The 24,041-nt window shown below is 41.0% G+C and overlaps 1 protein-coding gene across 1 annotated transcript in view; it reads right to left on the bottom strand.

Annotated features, from left to right (window-relative positions):
- Positions 1–18,539, bottom strand: part of kcnj3a (potassium inwardly rectifying channel subfamily J member 3a) — a gene marked incomplete at both ends in the record, with an annotated part of 28,857 nt that extends 10,318 nt beyond the window's left edge. The window contains 2 exons of the mRNA XM_080037572.1: positions 17,080–17,296; positions 17,862–18,539. Coding sequence (XP_079893698.1) covers positions 17,080–17,296; positions 17,862–18,539 — 895 coding nt within the window. The remainder of the gene's footprint in view (positions 1–17,079; positions 17,297–17,861) is intronic.
- Between the last annotated feature and the right edge of the window lie 5,502 nt (positions 18,540–24,041).

Here is a 24,041-nt window from a genome sequence, read left to right as displayed (position 1 = left end):
AGGCTACAGGAACATATGGCTGTAAGCCATTAACACAGGCAGGAGAGCACATATTACCAAGTGAAAGCAATTCTGAATACTGCTGTAAAGAGTTAAGCAAAACAGCAATCGATGGATTTCCTTCAGGCCAACCAATCATGATTGGTCTGTATAAGAAAAAATCCCACTGGGGAAATGTCCAAACCTAATGGGGCTATAAATGATTGTCTCTTGATTATATATTGAGTGCATAAATGAACTGAAAACCATTTCCTTTCCATAAAATATATTGAATAGGTGAGAGCATTGATCTCATATTGATTTTGGCTATACAGTCTACTAAGGTTATGAAGAGGAGTTAGAGCTGGAAGGAGGGAGACAAAAGAAATATTGGAAACGCCTTGAGAGAACTCAGGTGGTGCTGCGCAGAGGCAAGTCACTGTTGACAAACATCCCCATTGTTTTTTCAAGTTTGCCTCTTGAGCTGGAGAGCAGATTATTCCAGTAAACTCAAGCATGGAGGGTCTCTCTGGAAGAGAAGCCTTGAGAACAGCATGTTCATGTGGCATTGTGTTCAGGCAGCGGGATTGATTCACCTGCACCTCAGGGACAATTGCATCTCCACCAATCAATACTGCCAGTGACCAACACAGCAAGGGCATCACAACCTTCCACATAACCCCCACCGTAACAAGTGGATACACAATATTATCTCAATTATGGGCATGTAACACTTTGCCCTGAGCTTCTAACCTGCATGACAGGGGTTGGTATTAAGGTCTACAGTTTGAGTTGTTAATGACCACTAACATGTCCTTCACAGAATAACGTGGCCTGCACGTCTTCTGAGACAAAGGCACCTGAGAGACCAAGTGAATCATTTTCTTAATCTCTCTGGCGTGACGAGAAGACTGTGGCGTCGATGGAGAATGCATTTCTGGAGCTTTCATCACATAAGTTCATCCCAGGTCTGCCACCACACCTCCTCTACCAGTGATTTATTGCCATCCAACAGGGACTTGACAAATCCCCGAAGACACAATTACCCAGCTCCCCCTAGGGAAGCCAGCACAGTTCATCTAAAAGGGATAATGAATCCAGAATGTCATAGCCAGTTCACGGCAATGCCCATTATGTTGAGTTCATCCCAGTGCAATTATTGTAAGTACAGTAGACATTGGAGCAAAATCTCACAGATGTGTTCCTCAAATACACCAATTTTTGTTTATGTAGAATAAGCAATGCTAATTGCAGTGTTAAATTGAATACAGCCTGCTACCTTAACCCTGGCTGCTTTTGTGCAGGGTTTAATAAGTAGTTTTTTGGCAGTTGTCAATAAATAGAGGGTGGACAAAATATCATGAACACTTTGATAATGTAATCGAATCCTTGCAACAAATCTCCATGAAGTTAATTGTGAGCTGTGAAGTGTTGAATCATATCTGAGGTGGTTCTAAGAGTGTAATATTTATTGATGTTGTAATGATCTCAATTGCCTTGTAAATATAACCCCTGTGTAAAATGTATGCAACATAAAATCTACTACAATCCAGTATGACAACACCATAATTGAGACTCAAAAGCTAGTTGAACCCACACCTCTCTGATGGCTCACAAAAAAGGAACACTATGCAGCAGATAGTTAGTATTCATCACAGGACTATTGTGATAAATTGCATCTTCATGATATTGTGTCCATTCCTTGCCGCATAGGCTATGTACTGCAACCTGTAAAGAGGATGACATCAGCTAGCAATGATTTCAAATTTACTCATGCTGCTTTTACTTTTACAGGACGAAACAACATGTGTAAAAACTAGTGGTGGAAGAGTTGTTCACTATTCAGATACTTTACCTAAGTCAAAGTAGCAATGTCAAACTAGAAAATTTGGCGAAAAATTTAAAAGTGTAGGCCCCCCGCGCCAACCACCATAAAAGAAACCTGTTTTTCAGTTTATGCTAATTAGTTAAACATATATGGTCTGTAGGCCATGGGCCTATAACTTATTGTTATACCATCACAAATGTCAATGAAAGAATTTGAGTTTAAGTGAATAGTACTAGCAGAGCAAAGTGACACTGCAAACAGTATCCATGGTTGTCATGCTTCTGATATATTCAAGTCAGGTAGTGGGAATATGTATTGTTAATTAAGGCCAAATGAGCCAAAAGCATGAAATACAAATTATCCAGAGAGCTGTGAGATATCTGTAACACGTGGCTCTTGGCTGCACAGGTGGAGCACAGCGGGGACAGCTAGCTCCCTCCTGAGTTCTCACCCGGAGCACATTAGATTTAATTGGAAACCAGCGCTCACCTGATCTGCAGCTTCAACTTCCCCTCACTGAAGCTGCCCGCCATTAACCCTTTGACCCGCGGGGAGCACAACACCGGGAAGAGAGGAACGTTCCAGAATCATTTGTGGTCAGTTTCTCCAGATGACACTTGTAGCCTCTCACAGTTGACTCATATCTTGGATTCATTTGCATCTGTGTCAACCTCAGCTCTGGAACTCCCGACATAAGGCGACCCCAAGGCGTCCAGGGCAACGGCCTTTTACTCATATGATTGAAACTGCCAGGCCTTCAGTGCAAGAGAAAGCTCTCCATTTACATTTCAATTACTGCTGCTGATGATAAAAACACAGATCGGGCCATGACATGGGCTGCAGTGCTAATCAGTGGCGAATAGATGTTTCCAATGAACTATGCTGGCCCGGCTTAACTACTAGGGAGTCTGCATCAAAGTAATTATTACTCTTAATTTCATTTTCTAAATATATATGCCTTATGTTTATTTGTTACACGACACTAATACGATAATTGAAGCTATGATTATAGTATTAATTAACACAATTAATTATACACAACACATGGCGGATAATTACTTTTTTATTTACCTAAACTGTGTCTCTCTGCATTTTTTTAAATTAAGAATGTATACTGTATATTTTATCATAAATCTATATATGTTTAAACCTATATAAATATCATTGGTTCATCTATGTGCATACATTCAAATTATAATATATTCTGCCCATATACAAAACATTGTAGACAGACTTTATTTAAAGGATATATAGCTGCATAATTTCAAATATTGAGAATACAGGTAGGCGATTTATTATTCAAAGCTGTTCTGTCCAGTGACATACTGCATGTATGCACGCAGAAGAAAAACAAACACACATGAATAAACCTTACCAGTTGATTCAGTCTATATGCTACCAGCCCCCCTGCCGCCCACACTCATTTTAAAATGAGCAGATAGCTGGGATATTCTATTTATTCCGACTCTCCTACAGTTAATCATAGGAAAGCCTTGTAGCTGTATGAAAAAGAGGAGGCTGACAAAAATCTTTGAAAACAATCTAAATCAACGCACGACTTTATCAAAAAGAGGAGACAGGAGATTTTTTAAATCTGTCATAATTTGCCTCGAAAACAAAATAAAGAGATTAAATGTGGTGCTGTGACTCATGGAAGCTCACACTCAGCGAGAAAATCATTTACAGACACAGAGATTATTAGTTAGTTCATCGAGTGGAGAGTGGTTGCCTGCAGAACAAATGTGCTGCGTCACCAGAGGAATGAAATCAAGAGAACTCTCAGAGCAAACAAATACAAGTGTTTAAATGAGCACAAAGACAGCTAAATTCATCATGACAGAAAGTTTATTCCTTTAAACCCTAAAAAATAAGCTTTGCTCTGAATCTTAATGGCAAATGATCACACTCCACACATTTGCATGAAAGTCACATCACTCTGAAATGAAAAAAAATATGTTTTTTTTATGCTGATGATGGAGTTCATGAATCATTGCTTTTCATGGCTGCTGAGTTATTTTAAAACTTAAGATCGTTACATTTAAGTTTGCCACCATGTAAGACCCCCAAACACTACACAACATTACAGGGATGGACTAACGTTCTCACAGACTTCTTTGTGTTCTCTAATGAAAATGAGTTTCCATATATTACCAGCTTTGTTCATCTTAATTAGTTATTATTTCTTTAATCGGAAAACTGCCTGGTCTCTAATGACATATACAAACATTCACTCTTTAGTTCAGGGGCTGCAGCCTTCAGACAGGAGTGTCGTATCTGCATCCTTGACAAATCCAACACTGAAAATCATGAAACGAGTTCAGTTGCAATACACTCATTAGTTTCATGGTTGGACGAATGTAAACGTCTGTTACCAGCGGCAACAGCTTGTTTTTAATGCTCCCAAGGATCAGCTCCCCTAATGGACAGATTGCTTCTGGCTCTGTGTTTAAGCCCTTGTTGTTTTGAACAGCATTAATGGTGTTACGGGGAAACTTATCTAAACTTCTGATGTTTGATTTAGCTGATGAGTCAAAGTTATGTGGAATGACAATGCAAAGCTACTTAAATGTCATCATTTCACCAGTAGTTTTTGAATATTGTTATATATTTAGAAGAGAAATATTTTTCCACAGAGGGAAAAGCACAGGCGCAATTCGGGATGGCTGGATTTTATTTAGCTGCTTCAGTTTGAAGGCCCTGGTATTGTGCATGTTGGTCCAATTTGACATTGAGTATTTATATGTACACTCAACAAAAATATAAACGCAACACTTTTGTTTTTGCTCCCATTTTTCATGAGATGGACTTAAAGATCTAAAATTCCTTCCAGATACACAATTGTACCATTTCTCTCAAACATTGTTCACAAATCTGTCTAAATGTGTGATAGTGAGCACTTCTGCTTTGCTGATCTGACATCATGATTAGTGCACAGGTGTGCCTTAGACTGTCCACAATAAAAGGCCACTCTGAAATGTGCATTTTTTTGCTTTATTGGGGGTCTGGGGACTCAGTCAGTATCTGGTGTGACCACCATTTGCCTCATGCAGTGCAACACATCTTCTTCGCATAGAGTTTATCAGATTGTCAATTGTGGCCTGTGGAATGTTGGTCCACTCCTCTTCAATGGCTGTGCGAAGTTGCTGGAGACGGCTTATGGTGGAGAAATGAACATTCAATGCACGAGCAACAGATCTGGTTGACATTCCTGCTGTCAGCATGCCAATTGCACGCTCCCTCAATGCTTGTGGCATCTGTGGCATTTTGCTGTGAGACAAAACTGCACATTTCAGGGTGGCCTTTTATTGTGGACAGTCTAAGGCACACCTGTGCACTAATCATGATGTCAGATCAGCATTTTGATGTGGCACACCTGTGAGGTGGGATGGATTATCTCAGCAAAGCAGAAGTGCTCACTATCACACATTTAGACAGATTTGTGAACAATGTTTGAGAGAAATGGTACAATTGTGTATCTGGAATGAATTTTAGATCTTTAAGTCCATCTCATGAAAAATGGGAGCAAAAACAAAAGTGTTGCGTTTATATTTTTGTTGAGTGTATTTCCATTCTCCTCTCTTGATGCACATTTACAATTTGCATAACGTAACATGAAATGCTGAAAATTTAAAAACTCAAAATAATGCATAAATGCTTTAGATAGAGTGGTGTTGTTTCTGCTAAATCAAAGTGCGGAGGACAAACTCATCACGATGTACACGGAGCATGTGACTTCATTTACTGGAGAAGCAAAAATTGCAGGACACAAAAACATCTGATCAATGGTGCAGAGACTGTAACCTTCGTCAAATTAATACTAGGGCTGTCAAGCGATTAAAAAAATTTATCTAATTAATTACAGGCTCTGTGATTAATTAATCTAAATTAATCGCATACTCTTATGACACTTTTATACCTGTTTATAAACAGCTGTATAGCCTGCTAGTACAGTTTGTTTCTCTCTCTCTCTCTCTCTCTCTCTCTCTCTCTCGCTCTCCGTCTCTCGTAACTTCTGTCTCCACAACAGACAGCACTGCACTGCCACAGATGCCTATGCCGATTCATTCACTATCGTCGTACTCATAAGCAAAAATATTGACACACACATACATACACACACACGCACGGGGCGGGTGTCCGTTTACGCGGGAGACGAGACAGCTAGCACACAAAATTGAGACACACGGAGGAAGATTGAGAGATACTTTTGAACCTACATTGTTGCACCCACTAAATCAATAATGCACTGACACTGCGGAGAATAAAGTAAGATGTCTTCCTACCTTTATGCTTATTTGCCCGAAGCATCCCATAAACCGTCCATGGAGCCCTCGGCCCCGCCCTTTCCCCTGCTTCTCTCTTTACTTTTCTCCCTTTCACCTGTGCGGGCTGTGTATGCAAGCTACAGGTGCAGCTCGGTGCAGCTCGGTGCAGCTGCGCACCACTTTTACACCGGGTCAAAGGGCATTATAGAAGTGCGATTAATCTGCGTAAATTTTTTTAATCGCGTTAATTTTTCTGGGATTAATTAATCGAAATTAACCCGTTAATTTGACAGCCCTAATTAATACATAAAACAGACACAAACGCCATAATTCCATCATGTGTTATACCTCCACCTGAAAGTATTCTCAAAATGGTAGTATATAAATATAGCATTTTCTCTTGCCGTTTCTATTTTTTTAAACTTTTATTTTAGTGGTTTTATGTTTTTTTTACATATGGACAAAAAAAACAGAATAAGTAAACACATACAATACATACACAACACCCAACCCCCTCTCCCCTCCCCCCTCCCCCCTCCCTCATATAAACAGACAAGGAATACAGAAAAAAAGTGAAATAAATAACTAAGACATAATGACGACTGGCTCTTTTTTTTTGGTTCGGTGAGGTGCACCGCTGCTATTCGTTCAGAACAGAACCTGTAAAGCTGAAGCCATTTAAAACAATGTTTACACGTTAGATTAAAGGGGGTACGTTTAAAAGATTTGCGTATTTGGTATAGTGTTGTAATGAACTATTGAGATTTTTTTTGTTGTTGTTGTAATAAGTAGGCCTACACTATAATTCACATTGCTACATAATATACATTTTATAAGTACAAAAAAATCTGAATTTTTAGTGTAATTAGTGTAGTCTGAGATGTATAATATTTATATATATATATATATATTTACATTTTTAAAATAGGAGTGCACTTTGTTAAACTACACCTGCTCGGATTATACCTACAGTATAGTATAATGAAGTTTAAATGAATTAATATGCTTTAATACAAATATACTTACAATATATAAGAAAAATATGCTTCAAAAATCCTACTTCTGATAAGAAGACTGAAGCACTTGTGCGTTAATCAAAGACTTTAAAAAGATTTATTTTTCTGTCAAGCAGCAAAACAAATTTCCTGTTATCTACACATCTTAATACACTCAACAAAAATATAAACGCAACACTTTTGTTTTTGCTCCCATTTTTCATGAGATGGACTTAAATATCTAAAATTCATTCCAGATACACAATATTACCATTTCTCTCAAACATTGTTCACAAATCTGTCTAAATGTGTGATAGTGAGCACTTCTGCTTTGCTGATATAATCCATCCCACCTCACAGGTGTGCCACATCAAGATGCTGATCTGACATCATGATTAGTGCACAGGTGTGCCTTAGACTGTCCACAATAAAAGGCCACCCTGAAATGTGCAGTTTTGTCTCACAGCAAAATGCCACAGATGCCACAAGCATTGAGGGAGCGTGCAATTGGCATGCTGACAGCAGGAATGTCAACCAGATCTGTTGCTCGTGCATTGAATGTTCATTTCTCCACCATACGCCGTCTCCAAAGGCGTTTCAGAGAATATGGCAGTACATCCAACCGGCCTCACAACCGCAGACCACGTGTAACCACACCAGCCCAGGACCTCCACATCCAGCGGGTTCACCTCCAAGATCGTCTGAGACCAGCCACTGAGACAGCTGCTGAAACAATTGGTTTGCATAACCAAACAATTTCTGCACAAACTGTCAGAAACCGTCTCAGGGAAGCTCAACTGCATGCTCGTCGTCCTCATCGGGGTCTTGACCTGACTCCAGCTCGTCACCGTAACAGACTTGAGTGGGCAAATGCTCACATTCGATGGCGTCTGGCACGTTGGAGAGGTGTTCTCTTCACGGATGAATCTCGGTTTACATTGTTCAGGGCAGATGGCAGACAGCGTGTGTGGCGTCGTGTGGGTGAGCGCTTTGCTGATGTCAATGTTGTGGATCGAGTGGCCCATGGTGGTGGTGGGGTTATGGTATGGGCAGGCATCTGTTATGGACGAAGAACACAGGTGCATTTTATTGATGGCATTTTGAATGCACAGAGATACCGTGATGAGATCCTGAGGCCCATTGTTGTGCCATACATCCATGAACATCACCTCACGTTTCAGCAAGATAATGCACGGCCCCATGTTGCAAGGATCTGTACACAATTCTTGGAAGCTGAAAATGTCCCAGTTCTTGCATGGCCAGCATACTCACCGGACATGTCACCCATTGAGCATGTTTGGGATGTGCTTGACCGGCCGTATACGACAGCGTGCACCACTTCCCACTAATATCCAGCAACTTCGCACAGCCATTGAAGAGGAGTGGACCAACATTCCACAGGCCACAATTGACAATCTCATAAACTCTATGCGAAGAAGATGTGTTGCACTGCATGAGGCAAATGGTGGTCACACCAGATACTGACTGGTTCTGAGTCCCCAGACCCCCAATAAAGCAAGAAAATGCACATTTCAGAGTGGCCTTTTATTGTGGACAGTCTAAGGCACACCTGTGCACTAATCATGATGTCAGATCAGCATCTTGATGTGGCACACCTGTGAGGTGGGATGGATTATCTCAGCAAAGCAGAAGTGCTCACTATCACACATTTAGACAGATTTGTGAACAATGTTTGAGAGAAATGGTAATATTGTGTATCTGGAATGAATTTTAGATCTTTAAGTCCATCTCATGAAAAATGGGAGCAAAAACAAAAGTGTTGCGTTTATATTTTTGTTGAGTGTATGTTCATAAGTCTAATATGTTTTCTGATTGCTGTCAAATGTAAGTGAAACAATCCAAGCTTTGGAATAAGTACTTTCCATGTGATGATAAGAAATACACAAGGTTGTACTGTTTTTTTATTAGAAATACTGGTGACTACTGCATTAAATTAAAGCACATGGTCAATTGAAAGGTGCTCTGTTGTTGATGTTCATGTTTATTCAAAATTCACCATTAAATTTGGAGAATGGATGAATTTTAAAATATTGCATAAAAACAACGGTGGTGTTGAAGTAATCCAAATACTTTATAACACTAATTGCTAACATTTTAAAATTGAAATAGAAAAGTAAGGACATTTTTTCAATTAGAAAAGGTATTGTTACATAACAACATTGTTGCATTTTGTGGTAAAATACATTATTTTAAAAGGTTGAAGAGAAAAGGTCAGCTGTAGAAATTAACTGTTATTGTACATTCTTTTAAACTGATTTTAGCACACTAAAAGAAATGGCTACATACTGATGAATTTGTTCTGGTTTATAGTGTACTTGTGAAGAATACACTAATTTACCACTGAAGTAGTATTCAATTATTAATATACTTACTTTAAGTGCACTTTAACACTACTGTGCTAACAATGATATGAAAAAAGTGTTATAAATAAAAAATAAATAAAACCCTTATTGAAAGGGTGCTAAAAGTGCACTTGATAAAAGTAGATGCAAATACACTGACATTAAACTTATATTTAACACATTCGAAGTACATAATAAGTAAATATACTAATCAAACACTTATATGTATTTCAGTGTTAGTATATTTTATATGAATATACTTAATGTGAATTAATAAATAGTGTACTTTATCTAAGTAAACTGAAGTACTACTGAGGAAAGAATATATTTGTAATTAATACATTTATAATATATTTTTGGTTTACTTTATTTTAACACATAAAGTGAAAATGTGCTAGAAATGTACTTTCAAAAAATTAAGTACATTTTTAGTACAATAAAGTATCTTACTTTTTTACCTGGGCACCCTAGATGGAGTAGCCTAGATAAATGTTTAAAAAACAAAAACGACAACAACACCCCACACACGTCAACTGGAAAATATTCTTTAAGTGGCCAATATCTAGGGTAAAGTCTGTTTTTACCTTACATGATGAGAGAGTTCAGTAGTCTGAAAATCCTCAGCGAGCAGAAAATTGCAAGTTGTAAAAAGCCTGGGCCTCTTTGGGGCAGTCAAAGAATCTCCTCTCTCCGCCGTGGTCCACGCGCAGACGGGCAGGAAACAGAAGGGAAAACCTGACTTTCGTTTCACAACGGCAAAGGACGCCCTCTTCTTAGCGATGTTGGCGGTCATGTCGAGGAAAAAGTAAACATTCTGTCCATGGTACCTGAGCTGCTGTGCATCCCTCTCTCGTCTCAGAACACGCTCCTTATCACTGAAGTAGTGAAACCGGACGATAAAGACTCTAGGTCTGGACTCCCTGCCTTTCTCTACCGAGCGCGCTGGGCCAATGCGGTGAGCTCTATCCAGCACCAGCGGGGATGAGAAGAAGCCTGCGCCCAGGCCCTCGTTGAAAAAGGTAGCCATGAACTTTACTGGGTCTGCTCCTTCGGTCTTCTCCGGGATTCCAATCACGCGTAGATTATTGCGACGTGACCGTGATTCCAAATCTTCGGTTTTAGCCATCAGCTGTGTATTCTCAGACTGCAAACGCACACATGTCTGCTCGAGGGCGGTGATCCGGTCGCTGTGGTCCGACAGTGCTGTCTCCATGGCGGTTATCTTCAGGTTGAGCGAGTCGGTGGTCGACTTGACGGCATCTAAGGCAGCAGAAATGGGCCTCAGGGCTTCACTCACTACCATTTTCATGGTTGTAGTAAGGGTTGTTGTTAGGTCGGATAGCAGCACGGCGCGTAGCTTGTCTAGATCAGGTGGCAGGGAGTCGACTCCGCCATGACAGTCCGACCTCGTGGCTGCCTCTTTCTCTGGCGAATTCTGCCCTTTTTCCTTCTGCTTGCTGCGGCCCATCATCACCAAATAATAACAAAATCAATAACCAAGCAAAAAAAACGGCTTTCAGGTAGTGTGTGGTGTTGTGATATATAAGAAAGCATTGAACGCCTGGGAGCCTCGGCGCAACACGTTCTTCTTCTTCACATGCTAAACTGGAAGTCTTTCTTTTAAAATTCTGTTCAAATTTGCACTGTATTTCTACCGTCACGTAAGGCTTTCTTAAAAAAATAGATGTGGCATTATATCGTGATCATTATTTTCGTGATATCTGTATGGATATACATCTCCAAATATTGTTAGGCTGTGTTGAACTACAACCTCAGCTCCTGTAGATGTCACAGTACAGCTAGTTGCCTCACAGATGACAAAATTAGGATGGCCCCTTCCAAATACAGAGCAGAATATCGCAATATGCACTGTAAAGCAATCTATCATGATATATCATATCGGGATGCGTATCGTACAGTGAAGTCCTTGCCAATACCCATCCCTAATTTCAGGGCTTACTAGGATCCGTCGTTAATGTAATTAATAACACCTGTGCTTTACCTACAAGTCACCACTTTAGTTATACGCTTACCTAGGGGCCGTGCACGCACCCAGGTGTTTTCAATCACAGTGGCTGATTAGACAACTGCACATTTTGAAGTTGGAAGTCACATTAAAGTGGCTACGAGGAACTCTGGCAGCTAGCGCCCCCTTTGGACAAAAGCAGTAGTATTTTTACGACGCAAAGCTGCTTTCTAGCGCGTGCCGGCCGGTGAGAGTGTCAAATGATTAGGACGCAATATAGTGCATGTCCGTGTTGAAAGTGTGAGGGCACGGGATCTTTTCGGCTCCGTGAGAGTGGTTAGTGACACTGCATCAACTAATTCCAGCAAGTGCCACACACACTTGATTGCAATGAGTTGATGCAGTGTCACAAACCACTCTCACGGAGCTGAAAGATACCGTGTCCTCACAGAAAGCGAATGAACGAGAGATGGCAGTATGGATCACGATGAGGTAATGTGTTTATGTTGTTGTAAATAATGACTATTTTAGATGAATAATGGTCATCTGATGATGATGAAGCAAAGTAAACTTTGTTTTAGTACCGTTCATTCACTACACTGCAGGACTAGTTCACTCCTGTAAAATTGTTTACACGTTGCTTGGCAACGCCCTCCTCCCGCCCTTATATCACCCTTTTAGCTTTTTATTGTTCTTAATTGAATTTTTCGTTTTTTCTTTGATGGTTCTGCCCCGTTATCAGCCATTATGACGACAAACAAGTGTCTCAAACAAGGCTCCCCTTCCCTTACCTGGAGGGATAGGCTACTCAAATCGCGTTGCTGCACTGCACTGAAATCTGCGACCAATACGAATATGGGACCATAGAGCCTGCATGCGCAAGCCGAAAATCGGACTGGGTGTGCGACCAGACCAAAGGCATTAATAAAAAATATATCAAAACTGCTTTCTTTGCACTGATGGTCTCGTTTGCTGTTAAAGGTAATTTATGATTATCAGAGGAAAAATTAGCTGTTTTAAAGATATTTAAAAGTTCCTTGTAGCCGCTTTAAGTCAACAAACACATGTTGGATTTGGAGACGTGTGAAGTGGTCTGTTTGGAATTCCGTACTTGGGTACTACTTATACTAACTATGACGTCAAATTGAGTATGTAGTAAGTATAAGCTTTGAAGGTTTTGTGTAAGCGAGAAGTACCCGGATGTCATCCTACTTCCGGAAAGATTTTGTGTACACAGCGCTAGCTTACTTGACATACTCAACCACCCTAGAATGCATCGCGTCTATTCAAAAAGAGCAATGGAAACAATGGCGCTAAACTAGGAGCCGAGCCAGCAGAGCCAACAGCCATACAGATGTAAGTGAATAGTTTATTACGGCTTGTATGTATTTTTTTAGGATGAACTTAGCTCTGATGTTTAAAGTTACTGTTTATTAATGGAAGCCGGCCGGTAACTTATTGACACATCATGTGATTCACGTCATCTAAGGTGTTTAACGCCTGTTACATACTCCATGAGAAGAAAGAACAAAGTTCTCGTTGACAGAGCTGCGAGAAATTCTTTCTGGTCTGACATTTCATACTTCACAAGAACTCAAGTGCCGAACTCCTCACCGTGGCACACGTCACGCGCTGTTACCGTAGTAGAACCAGCTGATTTTCCTCATTGACTTCAGACCAATTACAGAATAGTTTTCGGACAAGCTGCGAGAAGAAGGTTCTGCCTTGACGATGTGTCGAGAACAAGCTGCGAGAACAGCTGAACAAGAGCAGCAAGAAGAAAATCACGTAATTTTCTTCTCGCAGCTGTCACAGAGAACTATATTCTTTCTTCTCGCAGTGCGAAGGGTCTTCCGAACATGGATTACTCAAATGGATTACTCAACCGTTATTTAAGTAGACAGTATGTAGTAAGTCAATATTGAGTAGGTAGTAGGTAATAATAAGTAGGCTGTTGCGAACAGACCCTATGACTCCAGTTTGTGTCCGGTGGCTTATGGTTATGTTTAGGTAACAAAATAATTTTGGGTACTGTTATTAGTTAAAGATTGTGGCTATCAGGTACATGTTAATGTGGTATACGTGTTGTGTCTCTTACAGTATTTTAAGTAAATTTTGACTTTTTCAAAGGTCAAGTTAACCTGGAAATCCAGACCCATATCTAGAATGATATGGGGTCTGGCCACGATCAATAGACCTTCCCAACTCAAGGGGTGGCTCCTACTCGTGCATTTCAAGTACCACTGCACGCAATTGGATCTTCTTTATAGGTCCCCGTTTGTTTAGCAAACAGCGGGATTAACTGTTAAATTAAACTTTTACCATGGTCGGTCGGCAAAACAGAATATTCCTCTTACTCGCTAATGAAAGATTTGAGTGCTGTCTTCGAAATCGTAAAGTGTCGAGGCCAAAGGCGTCTCAAACAACATATCCACAGCCATCTCTGTTGTTTACGGCTTCAACGGCGCATGCACAGCACTGTCGTCATCTGTTTACGTCCGCCCATATCAGATATAAGCAGATGGAAACGTACCTCAGAATTTTCTGACATATTTAATGAGCTTCAATGTCCAGATCAACAGGCGCAGCACATTTTATTTGCCAGCGGCAGCTCTGGATTTCCAGGCTAAGGTCAAGTACTTTGAGAACCTAAAAAACGACCATTAAAGGCCAAACTAAGTTTTTTCAAGAACTTGCATTTTAAAGGGTGCTATATAAATAAATCCATTATCATTATTAACGTGCAGAATTTTGCACCAATGATTCATTTTGTTTAATTTTATTTTTTCTGTTGCGATTAAGTAGTATTAAAAACTTTTTGTGCACTTGTATAACTTTTAATAATTCAAAGAACAATGTTGAGATAGCGCTACTGAAACTGTGATCAGTTTGTATAGCACCATATCACAAGCGGGCAAATCTTACTGTACTGCTGAATAAGCTAATTGTGCAAATGTCAAGAAGGTACATATTTTTTCTTCATGATAATCTATTGTATACATTGTATTTATTATTAACTGGTACTACTGCTATAAATGGTATCGGCTGGGCTGCAGTTGTTACTTGTTTCCCACAATAGCGGCAATAAATTCCTCTTTTATTATGGAAAAACAGTTGTCATGCCGACAATATACAAGAAATGCAGAGGTAAATCGGCTTGGTGTCATTGTGCTGGGATTCACATCGTCACAGTAAAAGGGGGATGAAGCGCTCACAGAGCCCGACATGCATATTTGCTCCGTAGCCACAGTACGAACTCTGAAGACACTTGTTGGGGGAGTGATGTGGACAATGTTGTATTTTGTTGTTATCATGTCAGACATTAAACCTGTTAGTGATGTTTACTCAACCAAAACCTGTTACCACAGGCTTCTTGTTTGTGCACCCCAATAACCCCTTAGAACTAACATGTTTTTCAGGGCAACCAGTGAGACTTCATGTACAATAAATTAATTGCAACATGATGTAAAGCTAATTCACCCTCAGCAGCACATCTTCCCGCAGCTGCGTTATAATAAACCAGTTTTGATACCACAAAGCCACAATTGTCTTCTCTCCAGCAGAAAATACTGTATGCTGCTATCAGACATACTACATGTCTCATTTGGAGCGTGCATCATACTAAGGTGTTGAAAAGAGTATGGAGAAAACCTTGTGCCTTTTTAGACCTTGTGGAGGTTGTCAGAGGTTACAGCTTAATAGGAGAATACTTGCTTCCTCAGTGCTCTCTTCCAATATACTGTACATTCCGTTTTTTCCCTTAATATTCATGCGCGGAGAACTTAAGTCGGTCCGAAATGTTTTATGTGATCTCAGGGAACAAAATGTTACTAATAAAAAAGGGCACACTGTTGTGTCTGCTATCATAAAGAAGGCAGGAGCTAGAGCCAGTGATTGTGGTTTTAAACTGCAGTGGAGAATATATATATATATATATAAACAAGGAAAAACAAAAAAAAACAGATATATTTGATCTGGGGCTTTCGGTAGCTTCCCTTCTAGTAAACAACAAGGCTCATAAATATTTCAAGTCATTCTTTCTCTCCTGTACCACCTGTTCTGGCAAGCGCTTCATAGTACAGTAACGCCTCTGTGTGATTTTTCATATTGCGGAAGAGATCTTTCCCTAATACCAGGCCATGTTGTCCAGAACTTTCATCACATGTTCAGCATTCCAATGTTTGCCTGGATTATCACTGGAGATGTTGTTATGATTCCTATGCCCTAGGAATAGAATAATAACAAATAGAAAAAGCCTAAGTTTAGGTGCAGTGCTGCAATCCTGAATACTCAAGGAGTGGTTTCCATGGAAACAGAGTTATACTGGCCAGAAATGAAAGCGTCTGAGGATTTAGACTTTCACTGTACATACATTTTTAACCCTTAGATTGTTTCTACATCAGCTTTTTCCCACCGATTTCACACAACCACAACAGCTTGTTCCATGCAGTCATTTTTATGTGAAGTGAAAAAAAGAAAAAATGGGAGTGTAGGCAATCCCCGAAAATACCAGCCAAACCAGATAAATTGAAACTGAGATTGTGATTATGGTGACACACGCTTCTGTGACACTATACATTCCTGCGGTTATATCAGTGATAATACAATCACATTGGAACACTGAATATTTCATACCTTTAAGCAGGGGTAACACAGCAGGCAAGTTCAAGTTAATGAGCTGCACAATACAATCACCAACAGACCACATTTTGCATAGATCTAAAACTACCTAGACTTGATACATAAACGTCACGGTACACCATGGACTGACCAAATCGAGAGCACATGAATTCTGCTTGTTGTAATGTGAAGAATATGTACGTCAGATGCATCTCGACCTTAAAGAGACTCATAATAAAACTGCAATAAATGCCAGAGCTCAGAACTATTGAACAGGAAATGAATGTCTTCGCTAATTGCTGTCTGCTGTTCCACCCCTTAGGGCCTCCCTGTCACTTCTCTGTGTGCAGTTTTCTTCGAGGCCAACCTATTGCAACTGCTCCTCTGCTCACTCCATCGCACCCAAAGGAGCTCTCCTTCACACTATATATATCAGCTGTGTCAAATAAACGGTGGGATTTAAAATGACCACATTGGAACATTTTTACTTGGGGCATTGCTCGTTGCTGCAGTAATGGAAATCCCAAATAATTTCTTTTTGAGGGGACCTCACAAAGACAATTATTATCCCCTCTGTGAATGGCAGCCACGAGGTACAAGTGCCGTACGGGCACAAAATCAGAAGGAAATGGAATTAGTTTTAGATTGAGATAAAGGCAACACGACGTGATCAACTGACGTGATGGAGTTTGAAAGTGCTCAAAGGTCGCTCGTATGAATGGATTAAAGAAAATGTTTCACTTAATGCCTGCAACCCTAAATCAATCATCTATTATGTATGAATGCTAACCACTGCTATTATTATCTGCTCTGTGTGTTTGCCACAGCTACACAAATCAATGATAGGCAATCAAGAGGTCAATATTGGATGTCAGTAATCAACCCCTATTAAGGGGCTTAATATTATTCATATGATTTGTTGCAGAAAGAGACCTTGCACCTGGAAAACATAGTGCAGACGAGACCCCATCCTCAGTACATTTGGGCTTGAGCATTAAAACAGGCTCTCATTGTTAACATTAGGCCTACAGGAAAAATAAAAAGCTCCCTTGCGGTAACTCACCCGTCGTCTCTACTATTCCTTCAAGTATAACCACGATTTCAAACTGCTCCGTTTGCATGGACCTCTGGGAGAGGTCGTAGAAGGGGCTTTTGGTGTCAATCACATGGCAAATGGTGAGTGGCGAGACGAGGAAGAGCTGGTCTGCCCCAGTGGTGAAACCCACGTCCAACTCCAACTGATCCAGTGGAAGAAACTCGCCTTCGGGCGTCTGGCGAGACTAAGGAAGAGCGCAAGAACAGACACAGACACAGATGTTTGGTGTTGGAGGGGGGAGATAAGGGTAAAAGACTATTCTCTACTGCTCCTCAAGTTCCTTTTGTGTGAGCTTTTCACATTACCAATGCAATCAGTGATTAATCTTCAGTCTATTGGACAAATTATTGTTATTGTCTTAAATTACATATAAAGATAGAGGCATCTATAGGCTACTGCAGAAATATCCACCACGACTTCTGATTTAATGTACCATTGAGTCATTGTTGGTATTGTTGGATTCATCTATACAGGCCTACTGTGCAAGGGCACAGACAGTACAAGTAGCAGTTTTTATAATCAAAATCAATGGATATAGTTATATGTAACGTGGGTATATACTTGGTTCAAACTTTATGGGAGTGTATATCTAACATGCTAACCCATCACTGTATTTCCATGTAATAGCATGATGGGGGGGCTACTCTCAGAATCAGTTACCTAAAAGGAAAAAATATTCATAAACCTGGGCTATGAATGGAGCTGGGATATTGGATGCCTCCCTCCCTCCCAAAAGTAGCACCACTTACTTTCAGCAATTTGCAGCGGATTTGTGCAGACACCATATGGCTGTTACGCAGGTTCCCGACCCTGAACATGAGAGTTAGTTTCCCATCTCGCATGGAGATCACCGCATGTTCACTGAACATCAAAGTCTCGGCCCGCTTCTTGGGCTGAGACATCTTGATGAACATGCAGCCGATCAGAAAGGCATCGACGATCGACCCAAGGATCGACTGGAAAAGAAAGAGAATGATCCCCTCGGGGCATTTGTCTGTGATGTATCTGTAACCATATCCTATGGTGGCCTCGGTCTCTATGAAGAAGAGGAAGGCTGAGGGAAAGTTATAGACATTGGCCACGCATGGAGTGTACTTGTCATTGTGGGCTCTGTTGAGGTCTCCTCTGATGTACGCGATGCACCACCACATAGAGGCCATAAAGAGCCATGCTACTGTGTAGGTGAGGATGAAAATGAAAAGATTCCAGCGCCATTTCAAATCGACGAGTGTTGTGAATAAGTCTGAGAGGTATCTGCTGGTCTCACCACCCAGGTTCCCATGCTGGACGTTACATCGCCCGTTCTTGTCCACGAAGCGCTGCCTCTTCTTCTTTTTCTCCGGGGGTGGCTGATTAAATCCAGACCCGCTGGATGAGGTGGTCACTACCTGATAATCGTCCCCAAATTTCTTTCGAAGTGCAGACATACTACGATGGCAGCAGCGAAAGAAATAACAAAGGATTCAATGATGGTGGGGGGGGAGTCTGGGTTATAGTACTTCACTGCAGTCGTCGGTGCCCGTGCGCAATGTCTCCTTTTTTGGAAATAAAGGCGAAAAAAGTGCGCTGTCTTCGCCCCCCCTGTTAGTCTTGCACGGTCCTCTTTCGCCACGCACTACTGTTGCTACACTCTACAGCCATGAAATATCAATACTGTGCGAGTAGTTTTCGAACCCCGAAGATAGAAGCCATATGAAAAAATAAATAAAAATAAGAGACGCATAGGTTAAGGTATCCAAACGCGCCAGTCGCAGTCCTGGATTAACAGGGTTATCAGTTTCTGCGTCGTAGATTACTCATCGCCCGTGAAGGTTGGGGCTGCTATAGCGACCTGTTCAAAACTCTAGGCTACTCACATAGTAAGTTTTCGTGCCGTAAAAAAGCAGTATCTCTGCGTAATTGTCCGCTGGAAAGGGTTGCCAGGATGAAACGTCCCTGTGCGCACTTGCGGCTGCTTTGGAGATGATTTGGTTTCCAGTCCTTCCTTTTTGGTCTGTGTAAAGAGGAGACGAGTTGCATCCGAGCATATGACTGTAAAAAATGACGAGCTGTAGGGAAAATAATCACTGTCCCACTGTCGTCATTTTTGGCTGCGCGCATTGACGCCGGTTGCCTTTCAATCAAAGGCTCTTTTCGGTCTCCTTATTCTCCTCACTCTTAGAGAAATATCGACTGGGTTGTCATGGTTCAGCGGTGGAGATCCATCAGATGTCCCTATGGCAGCTTTGGATCCTTCTTTTCCCGTTGATTTTCCCTGCGCGGCTCCTGCGCACTTCCACGTTTCCAGTGATGCGTTCACTGTTGCCTAGTGGTACTACAGAGACAGACAATTTGGAGGCGGAGGGAAGAGGATTCGCCTGATTTGACAGATTTTTTTCTCTCCTCTTTTTCTTCTTCAAGTGATCAAATTGGTAAGTGAAGCTGCAAACAAGATGTCATGAGGACTTACAAATAATCACATTCAACGCCAAATCTTTGTCTCAAAGGAGAGAATGAACAGCCCTCTGGCTCTTTGTAATACTGACAAATTGGCTCATATAATGGTATATTCAATTCTACCTATGATAAAATGGGGACAGAAGAGGACATGGCAAATACATTGTCATGTCCTGGTTTTATTATGATGAACAAGTATATATATCCATTGTACATTTTCTCTATCTATATTATATTGCTTTTTTGAAGTTCCATTTAAAAGACATGTAAAAAAAACATAGATGACTATCCTACAGTACTGAAACAAGGATTTGACGGCAGCCTAATAATAGAATTATGAGAATCATTCAGTCGACAGATAGATTTGTACATCAGATTACTCAAAAGAGCATGGAACGTATTGATATAGAGATATCTACATTTCTCATATCTCTGTATGTCAGTACAATTCCTCCCATCTGTAGTGGACATTTACAACTGCACCCTGTTTGCTGGCTCTTCCTTTGTGTCCCCCCCCCCCCCCCCCCCCGGTCCCATGGGTGACTGCACCCGCTTTATCCCATTAGTGCTTCACACAGGAGATCTTAACAAGTTCTGCAGGAGAAAGCTGCTGACACTCAGAGCAAACGCTATCAGATCCCCGGGGGGAGACAAAGAGCTGCAAACCAGGATGCACAACTCAGGAGTCACTCATATTACTGACTGAGATCCTAGTCACAGGGGAATACACCCACACCATGGTTACCCAGGCTTTTACACGCTGTCGCTCAAACATACACACACGAGCAACAAGATGAACAACATACCAACACCTCTCACCTCTCCCTCCCTCCCATCCCTTTCTCCCTTTCTCGTTCCTTCTCTCCACTCAATACCATGGTGTTGTGTGTGGCATTAAATCAGCTTGTTCCGGCAATATTCCTCCCAGCTAAAAGCACAATCATCACCTAATCGAGAAATCACTGACTGGTGCAGCTATGAAATTCACATGGTCCAAACACGTTTAGCCGCAAACACGGTGTATCAGCAACGAAGAGGTTTAGGGGATCAATTCAATTTTGATCATTAGACACCTACACGATATGCTTACTTGCACATTTTATAATCCCAAGTGTTTTTTGTTTTTTTTTACACTCAGTTGATATTTTACAGTAGGCCTATAAGGCAAACTATCTTGTAAATGTCAACAGTATCCCCTTAATTTTATTACACAAAAAAAGCTTACAGGGATCAATATGTTGTGGATTCAGTCTGGTTTCAGGCAACAACAAAAAAAAGGACTCCCTCTACTATCATCCCTCAGCTTCCTGTGGTTTACCGCTTGATATTCTGTGTTCAGTCTGAGCCCAGTGTGCCCCACCGGACACATGGTAGCTTCTATAAACAGCACCAAAGCCTCCCCAATGAACAACTGCATGGCAGCTCGGCGCGACGTTGATGTGCCTCCAAGTGTCATCAGAGACAGCTCTGTAACTGGGTCCCCTCTTGAGTGTGGGGACGGACGGGAAAAATATTTATCCCATCAGTCACCAGGCCGTCATTATTGCCAGGTGAATATTAGCTACAGCTTCCGCAGGACTGTGTGCTTTTATAATGAGTGCAGGGGTCCACGGGTCATCCACCATACCTTCTGGCCCTCATTAGAAAAGGAAAAGGCTATTCACATATTTGCAGAGTGAAAAATAAGGCCATTATTTGGGCACTGGCCAATAGCAAGTGAACCATGCAGCACCACCAGCAAGACGTTTTTAATTGCGAAGAATTCTTTGAAAAAAGTGTTCCCATAACTAATCACATGTTGTAAAAGCAATTAACTTGATGGCACAATCTATCTGTAGTGCTGTCTTGTGTTCTTCAGTTTGCAAGCACCTAAAATCTTTAAAACAAATTATTTCTCCTACAACATTAAATATTCATGACTGACTATTAAGAAAGATACAGGTAGTAAATAGATTCGATTGACAGTAGCCAAACAACCCACCAAATGTCATCTGCTTTTGACTGGAAGGTTGCTAAATCCTGATTGGTGCATGGTAAATAGGTGACCTTGATCACCTTTTTTTAAAAAGCCCCACCCACTGCTATCCAGTGTGAATAGACAAGAGGATAAAGAAAAACAAATATATCAAATTAAATCAGTTTTATTTGAATAGCCCAAAATCACAAATACATTTGTCTCAGTGGGCTTTACATTTCATACAATATAATACAATATGATACAATATGACACCCTGCCCTTACACCCTTAGCTCGGCTGAGAAAAAACTCCCAGTAAAAACCCTTTACCGGGTTTAAAAAAAGAATTGAAGAAATCTCAGGGAGAGTCGACAAAGTAAGGGATCCCTCTCCCAGGACGGACATACTGCAATAGATGTCATAAGTAGACAAAATCCCGAAGGAATTTGATCATTGACCAGATGTTTACATGGTAATACTAAAGTAAAGTGCGAATAGTGTGGTTGCAGGAAGACTTCAGATGCTGCCAGATGATCCACACCGTCTCGTCTCCACCAGGGAAAACTAAGGTTTCCAGCGCCGGGATTACATCCCACGTCTCCTTATCTAATGTAAAATTAAATAAACTGATCTAAATTCGGCTGGAAACTTAGTGATCTTGTAGGATTGTAGTTACATTAAAAAATCCTAATTTTGGGCCTTTAACCAATGAATGTGTGTAACAGACCAAAAGTTACAAAAAATTATTATTATCATGTAAAGCTTATTTGTCTTTTGAAACCAAGGTATTTTCATGTGTGTCACACCTACATACAGTCTATGGTGTAACACGTTAATTCCATGTGGATTCATTTCAGGATCAGTCAAAGTAACCTAGACAATAAAACAATATTGCATGTGTTGCGGCAATTTGTAATAATCGGCCATAAGGTAGTGCATATTTGAACTATCATTCAAACATTCCCCTCCCCACAGAAACACTTTCTCCTAGTTCTGCTCAACAGATAGGCTTTGTGGCCGACAGCCAAATACAAGGAAGAGGTTGAGGTCCCGGCTTGTTCTTGTCACACTCCAGGAGGCAGCTGATGTCTAACACCGTGCACCAAATTGGAATGCAGATTAGTTCTTATTGAATAAATGCTAGATTTGGGAAAAGCTGAACATTTTGCCTCTAGAAAGTCAAATCTTTTTCTGAAGAAACTGCTGATTTTTTCACAACCCTACACCGTCTTCCATCACCGCCATTGACTATGGCTGAACTAACACTGCATAAGTTTCTCCTTGCATCCAGTGTATGTCAAACCTCTATCCGTCAGTGATCAGAAATACTTTAGTGATCTTCTGTAACCCATTTCATAAAAATAGCCCGGGCAAAACCTGATGAGTGGTGCCGGAGCGGGGATGGCATTGATTTAATAATCTAATCAGACCAATGTAGGACATGAGATGCATTTGTCCTCTCCACTCCAAATCAACCGGGATAGCACTTGAGGTCATTCTCCAAGAGGATCGGTCAATCACTTCAGACAATCTTCTCCAATTTTTCCATCTTCCTTTATAATCTCAACAATCAAAGATGGAGCAGGGAAAACCGCCTCTGTGTTGTTATGTGCTTTGATGGATCCCCCCCCCCCCCCTACCTCCCAAACACACAGACCAACGTACAACTCCCTCACAACAAAAATACCTGTAATCTCATTTTGACCCACCATATTGATTTCTGAGTTTTAAACAAACAATCCTCCCCTCGCAAAAGACATAAACACTGTGATTTTCTCCCTGCAATGATGAGGTTTTAACGTGATCGGAGGCTGGCGGCTCCACTGGTTGCTGAAGCACTAACAGCCTTTTCTTTATGCTTGGCATGTAATGTGAAACCATATGGTGGATGAGCAGAGCGTGCATCTCTAAACCATGCGATTCCATGGGATACGGCAACTGGGTCAGAATACGGAGCCTCCGAGGGACATATGAGATTGACAGCATCTTGTGGTAATCAAAGGACATTACAGCTGTTTGTGAGTGGATGAGAAAAGAGGCAGCTGCATTTAACTTCAAGCTGAACCCTCATCGGAGGCAAAATAGCATGTGACAATGAGTTCAATTCCTCTCGAAGACGCGTGTGGTCATGTCACATGAGGGATTGATTTTATAGGTAACCTTAAAGCCATAGCGTGTACATTTTTCATATGAATGAATGTCTATTGCATTCAAGCCGTCGGCAATCGAGTTGACACAAAGTTGATTAAGCCATTCAGCTCCGCAAAACTCTCTGTATGTCTCAATATGGCAGCGTTTACAAACTGGTGTCGCCCCGTGACACTGAAGCAAGAAAAATCCCAAGAAGAGCCCAAGAAAATGATTCAGTGTTGTTGTAATTACTCAGAATTCTTATTAGGGACAAACAGAAGTTACGCACTATAGCTTTAAAGAGCAGGTGAACATATTGTTTCGTTACAGTTTATTGCTTTTTCTTTTCCCCAGCAGAAGCGAGACCCTTTCAACTGTGGCTGTGGTCAAAAATAGCATCAGAGCAG

Source organism: Ammodytes marinus, assembly GCF_949987685.1.
Source record: "Ammodytes marinus genome assembly, chromosome: 12".
NCBI lineage: Eukaryota > Metazoa > Chordata > Actinopteri > Uranoscopiformes > Ammodytidae > Ammodytes > Ammodytes marinus.
The sequence above is the reverse complement of the archived record's forward strand: the minus strand, read 5'-3'. Positions and strand labels throughout refer to the sequence as shown.